The sequence below is a fragment of the Euleptes europaea genome, chromosome 6 (genome assembly GCF_029931775.1).
Source record: "Euleptes europaea isolate rEulEur1 chromosome 6, rEulEur1.hap1, whole genome shotgun sequence".
Taxonomy (NCBI): Eukaryota; Metazoa; Chordata; class Lepidosauria; order Squamata; family Sphaerodactylidae; genus Euleptes; species Euleptes europaea.
The window spans coordinates 40,562,675-40,576,479 of NC_079317.1; the positions used below are offsets into that span (position 1 = coordinate 40,562,675).

General features: G+C 42.8%; 1 protein-coding gene across 11 annotated transcripts in view; it reads right to left on the minus strand.

The window, feature by feature from the left end:
- NPAS3 (neuronal PAS domain protein 3) overlaps window positions 1–13,805 on the minus strand; it is a 795,184-nt gene that overhangs the window by 622,647 nt on the left and 158,732 nt on the right. For 3 of the 11 annotated variants that reach the window (XM_056850746.1, XM_056850752.1, XM_056850747.1), the window contains one exon: window positions 955–1,075. The exons of the other annotated variants lie outside the window; for them this stretch is intronic. In XM_056850746.1, the coding sequence (XP_056706724.1) occupies window positions 955–1,075 (121 nt within the window). The remainder of the gene's footprint in view (window positions 1–954; window positions 1,076–13,805) is intronic. 11 annotated transcript variants of the gene reach the window in all.

Sequence of the window (13,805 nt, forward strand, 5' to 3'; positions counted from 1 at the left end):
TTCATCCAGAAATCAGATTTCACAATAGTATAAGCAAAAGCTCCCAGGAAAATAAACTTTTCAAGTTCTTCCCTTAAGCAAAATAAATAAAAGTCTCAACATCTTGGCAAAATAAATACCAGTCTCAACATCTCACAAAAAAACAAACTAAAGAACTACGCACAGTCGTTCGCTCAGGAAACTTATTTGAAAGGAACAAACATCTTTAAAGGGAAACAAAGTCAGAAGAATAATTTATGCGTATCAAAATGCTAAGTTATAAATGTTCAACATTTCCCCTCTGTATTTTGGTATTTCATGCCCCTACTGCAAAACTAAAGGACTTCATCTTCTCTACATTGAAATAACTTGTATGATTTGAATTTTATGTATCTTTCCATAAAAGTACTAGGAATAGGAAAGATCTCTTTCAAGGTTTCAGAGAACCACTGTCTATCACAGTGGGCAACAAAGGGGTAAGTGTATCAGTGCCATGACTTCATATAAGGCAGCTTTATATGCTCAAGAAAAAAAACAGTAATGTTTATTGGATGATGGCTTGGATCCCACCAAAAATTACAACTGATGTAACGATGTCTGTCCGCTGAGTGCTCACCTCCCTAGCCCGCTTGTAGCCCAAAATGCTCCCTGAAATTCTGCTCCTGAGAGATGGGGAATCTTTCCAGGAACAGCATGGGGGGTCTGCTATGGGAGGGGAGAATTGGCAAAAAAAAAAAAAAATCAGCAGAAGTGTTTGGTGGGATCCAACCCAAAATCCAACACAAAGAGAATCCTACCTCAAAAGGTTTAAACCATTACAGCACATATCTCTCACCCTATAGTTCTGGAGCTGTACTAGGATGTGTATCCCACATGTATCTGTAGCCATCTATCCAGTTTTTAATTACCACCTGTTGTCAGTTAGGTGGGCTTAGTTTAGGAGACTGTCATAACATGGACAACATTAATTCCTACCTATACTGGGAGACTGAGGCTGGTAGCTGGCCCATGTTGGAAGGGTCCATCAGGCATGACTTTCTGGGTGAGGCAATTACCACTGTCAAGCAGTCATAGGCTGGTAGGTCAGTAGCAGTCCCTAGGAGATGGCAAAAAGCAGACAAGGGAAAATGGGAGTCAAGGGTAGGGGAAATGGTCAAGTAGGTATTGGCTGAAGAAAGCAGTCTATAGGAAAAGGCCCAGGATTGGATCAGACTCAGGGCCCTAAGCCAGGTAAACTCATGAAATGGAAACCAATCCAAAGCCAACATATCCCTAAATGAAAAAGGGAAATACAGAAATGTCTCCCCATTTCTCCCACATTCTATTTTGTTTGAATAATTGAGGTATGTTATTTAATACAGGTCCCTACCCCAAAGCAGGTTGCCCTGCCAGGTTCTTCCCAAAATCCAGGAACAGTCAAGAAAAAAGAAGAAAACACTTATAAAATATTTATGAGTCACCCAGGACATTTCTAGGAGCCACTCTTCACAATTTCTCCACCTGTGCATTTAACATATATCACACTGATTTAAGCAAGATTGAGAAGTTGGTTATACAGTAGACTCATGACTGGATCTCCTATTTTTATTCTACATTTATTCTATAGAGACTCCAGTGTTTATAAGAAAGAATATTTTTAACCTTCTTCTCTTGCAACATTTTCCAAATCTAAATCTCATTTACCAAACCGTTGTGAGCAAGAAGTAGCAGAATTTTCTTTCTGAAGAAACTAACAATAGTTAGGGAGGAATGCTTTAATGTTTGGATGTTCACCGCCTTGGGAATCCTATTTCGGTGAAAAGGGGCAGCACAGAAGTGTTTTAAATATATAAATACATAATTCTCTTTAGATTTGAACATACATTTCTAAGGGAATGATCCAAGCTGAATTACATTTGTACAAGATCAATTGAACACAGCATCTCCTGTGTGACTGAAATCAGATCTGACAATGAATGATGTTATCCAATATTAGGCTGGGTTTGGAAATGAGATCCCCAGATATAGAACTTTTATAATTTGAACCCAAATCCTTTTCTAGTTTTAAAAATATGCTTGGGCTGTTTCAAGCAGTCCCCACTACAAGCTATGTCCTCAAAATGTCCCTGCTAGGAACACAATTCTGTTCCATTTCACTTAATACTGTTTTAACTTCCATCATCAACTTTATAAAAACATTTACAGACATAAATACCATTTTTTTTCAGAATATATACACTACTTTCAAAGATCTGATTTTATCTGATAAATGTGCTGTCAGACTCATCTTTTCCCTCATGAGCAATTTCTGGTGGTTTTCTTTGTCCTGCCCACAACCACCCACCTCCTTCCCACTTTTCAATGATTAGATCATCCTCAAATCACTCCCTCTCCCCCCCCCACCATAAAGACGAGTGGTTTTATTTTTTATTTTAAAAAAATATCAACTCTTATACGATTTCTTGATGTACGCATGCACACAAAAAAAATTAGGTTCAGCAGGTTCTCTGAGTGTTCAGCTTTCATTTTGAAAAAAGTAACTGTCCTCTTCCTTTGCCAAGATATGCCTTTTTCCTTATATCTTCGTGAGGGAAGGAGAGAGACTTACTTTTTTTTAAAAAAAAAAATGAAAGCTGGAAATTCAGAGAACCCACTAAACCTACTAATACGACAGTAAATTGATATAACAATACTTTCGTGCTGGTTTTTTTTTTTAATGCAAAAGCCCTGGTGGCCACTTCTGGGGCCAGAAAAAAACAGTGCAGTGTGAAACGGATGCAGCATTTCATATACGGTTTATAAACAGATGGGTGGCAGAGCTGTCCCTCTTTTAGTCTTCCCTGTGCAAAGACAGGCAGGCATGTGGAGGACTTGCATCAGCTCTTCCCAATAGTCAGCTACAGCCCCCCTGTCCAAGGAATGCTACCCTTCCCCGCCAGTCTTGCCTTTCAGTGGAGACCCCCCCACACTCTTTCTATTCATTTCTGAGTGTGTTCATTTTCTAAATTTTTTTTTACTGTAGCAACAATATCGATATAAGCTTGCGCAAAAAATAAAAAGGGGGTGTTGTGATGCCACCAATGACAACCGCACTGTCACTTGAAAATCCTGATTATTTAAGGCACATAAGGAAGAAAATAAATTGACTGCACAACTATAAAAATGCAGAGGGCAGGCATACATGTAAAAGAACCATGCCCAAACCAAATCCAATGTTTGCGGATTGACTGCCAAGAAAATCAGGAGTAACTCAATGGTGTGCAAAAGCCCAGTGAACTGTGAGGAGGATCATTACCAAGGGCCCATGTAATCTGCACTGTCCGGAGCACAAGTGAAGATCTTCTTCTCAAGACCTACTCTCTGTGCCCCCACCCGCAGAAATGACATGGGAATGACTCAGTGCTTGCACAGGGGACCTTTACCTTTACTAAGGCAAAACATTTCTTCTAGCCAGGCTTTTAACCGAAAGTGATCTATTTACATGATCTTATGATCTGCTGCTGCCCTGACCTGGATGGCCCAGGCTAGCCTGATGTCATCAGATGTCAGAAGCTAAGCAGGGTCAGCCCTGGTTAGTATTTGGATGGGAGACCACCAAGGAATACCAGGGTTGCTGTGCAGAGGAAGGCACTGGCAAACCACCTCTGTTAGTCTCTAGCCATGAAAACCCCAAAAAAGGGGTCACCATAAGTCAGCTGCGACTTGAAGGCACTTTACACACACACACACACATGATCTGCTGCTAATTTTAGGCTGCTAAAAATGGGATTGTTTCGCGGCTCATTTATCATTCTTGAGCCTGAGCTGTCTCAAGCAGGTCTCTGGAGAAGCAGCATATCAATTTCCTAAAATAAATAAATAAATACTCCAACAGCTTCTAGAAGCAGTCTACCTGATTATTCCAAAAAGCCCACAGGCAAGGGACAAAGTCAACAGACTTTCTTCCATGGTCTGGTTTCCAACAACTCGATTCAATACTGCCTCTGATCATGGCTCACAGTCCTTGACAGACCTAAGCCTAATCCTCTTTTACATATTAGCTAGCAACTTTATACCACTGAATTTCATAATCAATTTAGAAACCTCTATCATATCCCCTCTTAATTTTTCTTCTAAGTTAAAAAAAGCCCCAAATGTTTTCTCATTGGAGAAGAGCTTCCAATATTTAAATCATTTTGGTTGCCCTTTTCAGCACTTCTTCTAGGATAAGTAATTATTTTGTTCAGTTCCAGTTCTGAGTTTGGGGAGCTCTTAGGCAAGACTCCATCTGTGGACCCCATGAATTACTCTCCCTTGTTCTTAATGTCCATTGCCCATCTCAGTCCAGAGAAAAAGAGCAAAAAAGCAGTATCCTTTTCCTCATCATTTCCACTCATGAGGCATCAATGGCAGAAGCAGGACCAGCAGAAATCATCATCTTATTCTCAGCTGCAAAATCAATAAATCTAAACTGGAACAAGAGATTTGGCAAACAAGCAAATAGGTGGCTTTTGACACTCCTTGCTTTTTCCTGAGAGAAGGTGGGAGAGACAGGAAGTGATAATGAAAGGGCACCCTGTGGCAAAATAAGGGTCCAAGTAAAACACCAAAATTGACGAGAAGAGGAAAAAATCCAGTGGAGAAAGTGAACTTAGAAGGGAAAGGTTGGGAAATGAAAGGGGATTGGTTACTGCTCGGCTTGCTTGTAATGTACAAATAATTGGTGGACCTCTAAAAATTCTAAAATTAGAAATAATTTGGAAGTTACAGCGCATTCCTGAGCCTCAAGGGCAAAAGCCCTTAGGAGACCAGGAAGGGGCAGCGCCAGCATAAGTGGCTGTGCCACTTACGCCATGCAAGTTGGCACAGCTGCTGACAGGGAGGCCCAGACGCCGGTCTCCTTCCACCAGCATCCCACTGATGTAAAGGCCCATGCTGGCGTTTCGGGGGCGTCCCGGGGTCCCAGGGGGAGGAGCTGTTCCCTGTCCCCTTTTGGGCCCGGACCCTGGAACCAAGAATGGTGTTGCTGTGCCTGCTTTTTAGCAGGCGCAGCCTCACTATTCTCTATGGGGCAAAAAGCCCCATTTAAAATTTAAAAAGCCACAAAAAGGCTTTTAAAATGTTTTTGGCATGCGGGGAACTGCTTAGGAGGTGCCGCCTCCTCCCCCACCATCCCTTCACGCCGCCAGCTCAGGAATGCACTGTTAGAATATTAGAATCTCTTGGGCAAATTGGGGGGGGGGGATGAAAACAGAAAATTTTGGAACACTGTGGAAAGCACTCGAAGGACTCAACTAACAAAGCATCCAATAGGGCTGGGATACAAAAATCAGAAAGAGAAGTTATACAATCAAAGGGAACGTTAAGGCAAAGGTCAGAGACAAGAATTTGGCTTTCTGTTTTATTTCCTGGATTAATTTACTATATATGTTGAAGTTTGTACAGTTATTTAAATCTTCAAATAAATACTTACTGTATCACTTACAGCTTGGTGATATCAGTCGGTACACACTATAATTCTCTCTCTTTCTCTCTGTGTATGTGTGTGTGTTATTCCTCTGGTGAGGAGACTGGGCACAGTAGGGGTGCCAGGCCCAGCTTGGCAACCAGAGGAAGACTGGGGTTGGGAACATGTGGGATCGGCAGTGTTGGTGTGACATTGGTGGTGGAAAGTGCTGTCAAGTCACAGCTGACTTATGGTGATGGTTTTCAAGACAAGAGAGGTTCTGAGGTGCTTTGCCATTTCCAGCCTCCATGTGGGCTGAGAGAGTTCTGAGAGAACTGTGACTGGCCCAAGGTCACCCAGCAGGCTTTATGTGGAGGAGTGGGGAATGAAATCCATTTCTCCAGATTAGAGTCCATCGCTATTAACCACAGAAGTGAGGTCACAATTTCAGCCCCATGGCCATTTTTAAATTTTATTTTTCCCTCACTGCCGCTTTGAATGGCTGCAGGAAAGGGCGCTGGGGCAGAGGGGATCCCACCCACTAGGAGGCTAGCAACCTTAGGGAAGATTCACCACAGTCATTCAGAGAAGTGGCAAATAAGTGAGTGACAGAGTTGCAACAACAGCTGCCCCCTTTCCTTGCTCATTGCTTGCTTGCTTGTTTGTCTGGAGAAAGTAGGCAAGTGTTTAGCTACTGGAAGGAACAGGAAGAGCAGAAACAGGGGGCTCCAGAGGTTTGCAATTGTCCTCTCATGAGGCTTGGGCCTCAGCAAATATTTGACAATACTAATTCTTAATGCCAGCCATGCAGTCCAGAACATATTCAAAGACTAAAAACTTGGGAAATAATAGTTATCACACATTTTGAAGGATGAGAATTTAAAAATGAGGAAAGGGAACAGAAACGGATACAAGAATATTTATTTATTTACTGCCTTTTTCTTCTCTCCTCAATTTTATCCTCACAAGCACCCTGTGAGGTAGGTTAGTCTAACAGTGTGTGACTAGCCCAAGGTCACCTAACAAGCTTTCATGACAGAGTGAGGATTCAAACTGGGATCTCTCAGATCCTAGTGTAACACTTGAATGACAAAACTGCCCTGCAAGCATGCACTATCTTCCCAGTTGATTCCATGCCCCCTCCCACCTTCACCCTCCCCTCCCCTGAGGCATCCTTGCTCCTTTAAAAAAATTAAACATGCCAGATTAGTGATAGAATGCGGAGGAATCTGCCTACATGCAGCAAGGCTCTTCTTGTTAGCCTCCTTGCTATGAAACTGACCAGAAAGACATGCAGCCATGAAAATGACCATGAGATCTCCCTTGCAATCTGGTCAGTTTCATGGCTGCATCGCTTTCAGGACAGTTTAAAAAAATGGCAATAAAATATCGCTAGATCACTGAAGCATTAATGTAGTAGTCTCAGCAGGTTCTCTGAATTCCCAGCTTTCATTTTTTTAAAAAGTAAGTCTCTAGCCTCTCCCTCAAGGAGATATAAGAAAAGCATATCTCTGTGGGCGAAGAAGCTAGAGATTTACTTTAAAAAAAAAGAAAGCTGGGAATTCAGAGAACGGACTAAGACTATTGTTCAATGTCCCAGTGATCTAGCAATATTTTATTGCATTTTTAAAGGAAATTAAATCACTCATCTTCAGGGTAGGGGAATGCCAATTCTTCACATACTATTTAAAATGGCAATAGGTAGCATCAGCTCAGAAGCCATTTTCTTTAGCATTGTTACCCGACTCTTCCAGATATGAATTCACCTTCCCTTCAGCATTCTATCGCTAAACTTGACCTTTAAAAAAAATGCTGGGGGGGGAGCTGCTTGCATTAGCTGCTCTGTAGGGAGACCACTTCTGATAATTGCTACTATTTGTTGAAAGAGTTTTGATCACATATCATTTTAAATGGCTCTGGTTAATACAGGGTCAGGAGCCATTTTGTTAAGCATTCTTTTCTCTGACCCTTCTACATTTGTGTTGATTATCCAATCAAGTAAACAATAGAATCGCCAGTGACAACAGTTTTAGTGGAGGAGGAAATGTCTCTAGCATTTCTGTGCAGTAGCGCTAGACTGCATGTGTAAAAAAAATTTTTTAAAGGGGAGTTGGTGCTTTGTTATGACACCATCGGTGATACCCAGCACCCTTGCTGGATATTCCTATTTGGCATGCGCAGAAGAAATATGCCGCTTCCACTGCAGAAGGAATTCAGTGGAAATGGCGTGCATGAGATACAATTGTCTCAAGCCAATTTAAATGCTAGCAAATTCACCATCACCTATCCAAAAGATGCATGTATAGATCAATCAGGGCTTTAAACAAAATCCCACCTATCTGCTGTTTGGTAGGGAAGGTGATGTCAAAGGATCTTTATCCCCATTTATACACCTTTCTACTCTTCTCTAATAACTTAGAAGAAAAGTTTCTGCTTTTCAAAAAAGGCAATATGGATGCTGCCTTAGCCGTTAGATTGGGGATAAGAAATTGCATGCGCCGCCCTGTTATCACATACTAGGGATATGTATAGAGATCCTTGTATCTATAGGCTTGACCCCCAACTAGATTGGGATAGCTTTCCATCTATCCATCCATCCATCCATCCATCCATCCATCCATCCATCCATCCAATTCACCTAGAGCTAAGATTCCGTTTTCTTATTTGTTGCTGATTTCTGTGGTTTTTAATTATTTGTTTTCTCCATTGTATGAGTTGAAAACAACAAAACAAGAAACAATAAGTAAAGAACTACAAAATTATAACTTTGACTAGCAGCAAACATCCCTTAAATCAACAGTAAAACACCCAAACATTTCATCCAAGAACCTACCATAACATACTAATACAAGGGGATGGCGGAAAGAACCTAAACCAACAAAAAAGTTTCATTTGTAATTTAGTGCCTATTGGCAGCTGTTGTGCAAAGTGAGATAATAGTAATCTAATGTAAGTTAAGACAAAGCAGAAATGTCCCTGGTTGGTAAAGGTTAGCATTCTTTAAGAATTGTGCTTCCTACTTTATACTGGAGTGAGACGTGCTTTGGCTAATGCCATAAAGGCTTCCCAAGGGTCTTTTAAACCCAGCTCAGTTGCTAGAAAATCATGTCAACATGGTTGAAAGGAATTTGTTTTCATAGTTACATCTTGTGTGTAAATTATGTTTCCTTGTATACTAACCATGCATTCCCGAGATTTGGCGTACGGGAATGGCGGAGAGAAGACGCAGGCGAGCCACCTCTTAAAGGTGTTTCCCGTATACCGAAAAACAAAAGAAAAGCCTTTTCGCAGCTTTTTTGGGTCAAACGGGGCCTTTCGCCCCATAGAGAACAGCGAAGGCTATGCCTGCTAAAAAGCAGGTGCAGCAACACTGTTCTCGGCACCGGCATAATGGGGCGAAAGGGGACAGGAAGTCGCTTACTGGCAGCTCCTCCCCCGCCCCAGGAACGCCCCCCCATTCCGGCACTGCAAGTTTCCGACGTGGTCTGCGCCACAGGGAGACTGCAGCGGTGGAGGAGCGGTGCGCAGCTCCGCGGCACTCAGCTGCTGACGGAACTGCCCTCCCCACCAGCATAAGTGCATCTTGTGCCGTGATTAGACGCACTTACGCTGGTGGCGAGGTCACACTGCCTCCTAAGAGGAATCAGCACCCAACCTCAGGAATGCATGGTTAGCCAATTTGGCTAAACTGATCCACGCTCCTGTAACCTCAAGTCTTAGTTACTCCAACCAACTCACTGTAGGCTGCCTCTGAAAACAATCCAGAAACTTTAATTAATGGGGAATCCCACTGCTTACCTTCTCACTGAAAAAAAAGCAGTTTTGATCACATTACCTCTATTTTAAACAAGTTCATTGGTTGCACATTTGTTTCCAGCTGCAACTCAAGGTGATGTTTTTTACCCTTAGACCATATACTTATTGGTATGAAAAAGAAGAGTTGGTTTTTATATGCCAACTTTCTCTACCACTTAAGGGAGACTCAAACCAACTTACAATCACCTTCCCTCCCCCTCCCCAAAACAGACACCCTGTGAGGTAGGTGAGGCTGAGAGAGCTCTAACAGAGCTGTGACTTGCCCAAGGTAGGGCTGTTGAAAAAAATTCGGTAAAATTCGGATTTGGCAAAATTCAGCCTTTTTTAATTCGGGAAATGCCGAAGTCCGAACTCCCCCCGATTAGGATCCGTTCCGAGTTCGGGGAAAAATTCAGCCGAATAAAGCCATTAAAAACATATTCAAACCTTTCTGCGGCTCCGGGGGGGGGCATTTTTTGGGGTAGAGGTCCCAAACTTTCAGGGTATCTTGAGGGGACGCTTCTTGCAAGAACCCCCAAGTTTTGTAAAGATTGGGTCAGGGGGTCCCAAGATATGGGGCCCAGAAGGGGTCGCCCCCCCAAAGAAACTGCCCACAGGAATAAAGCCACTTAAAGCACATTGGCGCTTTTCCGCGGCTCTGGGGGGCATTTTGGGGGTTAGAGGTCTCAAACTTTCAGGGTAGCTTGAGGGGACGCTTCTTGAAAGAACCCTCAGGTTTTGTAAAGATTGGGTCAGGGGGTCCCGAGATATGGGCTCCGAAAGGGTTCCCTCCAATGTGCATTTTTATTCCAGTTACAGCACACATTCGAGCCATTCCGTGGCTGCAGGGGGCACATTTTTGGGGGTACAGCCCCCAAACGTTCAGCGTAGCTTCAGAGGGGTCTTCTTGTAAGGACCCCCAAGTTTTGTAAGATGGGATCAGGGGGGCGAAATATGGGGTCCCCCCTTTTCCCTATTGGGATAAATGGGATCAGGCAATCCTATGCATCTAGAGAGCGCCAAATCCAAGGCAAAACCTCCCATGCTAACCATTGCAATGCAAAGCAACACGCGAGCAAATGCATTGTGAGAGTCAGATTTTGCAAAAACATTTTTGAGTGAGCAGCAAAAGACCGTGCAAAAAAACCCCCCAGAGTTTGTATTTTCTGCCCTGCTCCTTCTTCTCATGGTGGAGGGATGCTCCCCCCTTATGCAAACAACCCCACCAAACTCAAGCTAGTCTCACCAGCACCACCCCCACCTCTCTAACCAATACGGCGCCGCGGTGCACCCCCCAAATGGGGAAAAAATCCAAGATGCAGGGGATCTCACGCAAGCCGCCCTGTTGCACTCAACCCCAGGCTAGGGGCAAAAAGAGGGAAAAACACCAAGGAGGAGGCGCGACCTGGGTGCCGAGCGGAGAGAGACTCACTAGCCGCCGCACAGACTCAACTTTAAACTTTAAAACTTTAAAAGCAGTACACACACTCCCGCAGAGGTGAGCGGTCACACACCCCTCGGCAGAACAGGCGAAAGCCTCCTTTGGCTTCCCCCCCCCACAGAAACTGCCCCCCCATACAGACTCTGCTTCCCCCCCCACATACATTCAGGAAAAAATTATAGATTAAAGCCCCAAAAGGGGTCTTACTGTGGATGTCTTCTGTTCCATCAGGAGGGACTGGGAGGAGTGGGTAATCCAATACGATTCCATTTAAGCACGGGAGGTTTTGCCTTGGATTTGCTGCTCTCGAGATGCACACAGGATCGGCTGATCCATTCATCCCAATAGGGAAAATGGGGGACCCCATATTTGCCCCCCATCCCATCTTTACAAAACTTGGGGGTTCTTGCAAGAAAGCTCCTCTGAAGCTACGCTGAAAGTTTGGGAGCTGTACCCCCCAAAATGCGCCCCCTGCAGCCACGGAATGGCTCGAATGTGTGCTGTAAACCACCGCTCTTAACCAGTACACACAGTGGCTCTCAACCTGTGCACACGCTGTTAGTTGGGCCTCTTCCCATCTAACAGCTGTTCGCTCTGGCTAGCTTCTTCTCTCTCTCCTGCCCATGGTGGATTTCCATTTTAATTTAGGTTAAAGCATGCTTTTTGGGTGCCAGAATTCTGCAACCTGAAAAATGAGTCTGAAATAATTACTAAAATGGACCTCACCCAAATTCTGGAATATTGAATAGAAAAACCTATAGAAAACTCTGTAGAAAAACCTGAACTGAAATTAAAACAGAATTTTTTGAAGTGCGCGATCTTAAGAGACACAGTTGTCCATATCCATTTTTTCCACACCATGTATTATTTTATAAGCCTCTATGTCTCCCCTTATTCATCTTTTCTTAAACTGGAAGCCCCAAACTCCTTAGCCTTGCCTTCTTAGGGAAGATGCTTTTCATAATTGTGACTGACCTTTTCTACCCTTTTTGAGACACAGCAAACAGAACTTTATACAGTATTCCTAATAACAATAACAATAATAGATTTATGTCCCGCCCTTTCCTGGCCCAAGCTAGGTTTACGTCGGCTTCCAGCAATATGCAACACAAATACAAGTTAAACATTGAATAAAAACATTCAACATTCTATTTTTACATATTTAAACCTCCTATAAAACCTAACTAAATGCAGCTGCATCATACATTTATAAAATTGAATGTCTACAATATTACTTCACTTCCTAAGATTTGTTACATTTGGGTTACCTTGTCAGCCAGGACATAACCATTATCCCAGTTTACACTGCCTACTGTATATGTTATCAGTAACTCCACACATTACAATTTCTATGAATTCCCGGCTACACACAAGTAAATTGTAGACTGTTACACACAACAGTGTACATGCATTTTCATGCAGCAGTCTGGAAAATCTGACGTATGGGTTCAATGGCACTGTGCAATTGTTGCATGCATGCTGACCCCCGAAGTTGGAAGCAGGTAGCACATATATAGGGGGCAGGCTATTTGCAGCCACAGAACCTTGCTTGCCACATCTGAAAAGCCTCACTTTGCCATATTTTGGGCTGACTCTTGGCCATCTTCACACAACTCCATACTATTTACTTTTTAATTACTCCAGTGTTCACAGAAAAAGTTATCCTCCCCATCCCAATAAATTATAAAGTGATATAAAAGGCAGAACTGCTGGGGTTAATTTGTGATGTTCCCTAACAAACAATATCTTATGGTGATCACAAAGATGTTTTGATATGTGAAAAACAAAATCAATCAAAAAGAAGTGTTCAAAGGTGCAATGTTTTGAAAATATTGCCATGTAGCATTTACCGTAACAGCTGTACAGTTAAACTTTAGGCACAAACTGAGCTGCAGAGGATCTGCTGCATAAATAAGATCCCCATGGCAACTAAATGTGCTACTAGATAACACAGAAAAAAGGATTTATGTGTTTGCAGAGCTGTCTTGCCCTAGAGGAATTCTCCAGGCAAATGCAGGCCACCTGCCACATGTTATATTAAGCTCAGCCTTCTGGACTTATTTTCAACAAAAAGGTCCAGCAACTTTTGTTTGAAAGTTCCACTGAATTTTATTTCCCAGTAACTCCAAGTGAGAGCAGTAGCAGCTTCTCTTACAATGCTTTTGCATAACTGGTTGAACATACATTATGTATATAATTGCAATACAGATCACCAAATGAATGTAACCCTACCTAAAACTTAGCAAATATACTAAATTATTGAGCTTTTATGCAGATTTTCTCATTTTGCCATCTTTCCCACAAAGTATATTATCTTTTTAAAAGATAACCAGGGAAATACTGATAGCCTAGATAATAACATACAAACAAAATGTCATACATAAGGCCATACAGTTACTTTGCTAAAAAAAATTCCCTTCTTTCCTGTAACAAAACATACTTTCATCTGAAAACCGGGCTGCTGGGCAAAAATAAAAGTATTTCTAAACAATTTTGAGCACCTAAATGGCACGGGAAAGTATCTATAAATACAGCAAAAATGCAATAAAGTAGGATAATCTAACAGGAAAATCTGACAAACTAAAGTTTAATCTCCTGTTATATTCCCCAAAGAACATTACGTTCTACAAATACGGTACCAACTTGTTGGTGGTCCCCGGTCCTAGGAGTGTGCGGCTGTCTTTGACAAGGTCCAGGGCTTTCTCAGCCCTGGCCCTGGCCTAGTGGAACTCCCTTCCTAATGACATCAGGGCCCTGTGAGACCTTAAAGAGTTCTGCAGGGCCTGTAGGATAGATAGGGTTGCCAACTGCCAGGTAGTAGCTGGAGATCTCCTGCTATTACAACTGATCTCCAGCCGATAGAGATCAGTTCACCTGGAGAAAAATGGCCGCTTTGGCAATTGGACTCTATGGTATTGAAGTCCCTCCCCAAACCCCACCCTCCTCAGGCTCTGCCCCAAAAATCTCCTGCCGGTGGCAAAGAGGGACCTGGCAATCCTAAGGATAGAGTCATTCCACCAGGCCTTTGATTGAGGGCAGCAGCAGGTTGTCATCAGTGTTGGCCTCCCTACCTCCCCCTATCTCCCCCACATCTTCTTGGTTTACTGATGGTGTGGGTCTCCAACTTTTTTTGAATTCCCCAACAACTGTTCTATTGATTAAGCACCATCGATACATTTAATTTAT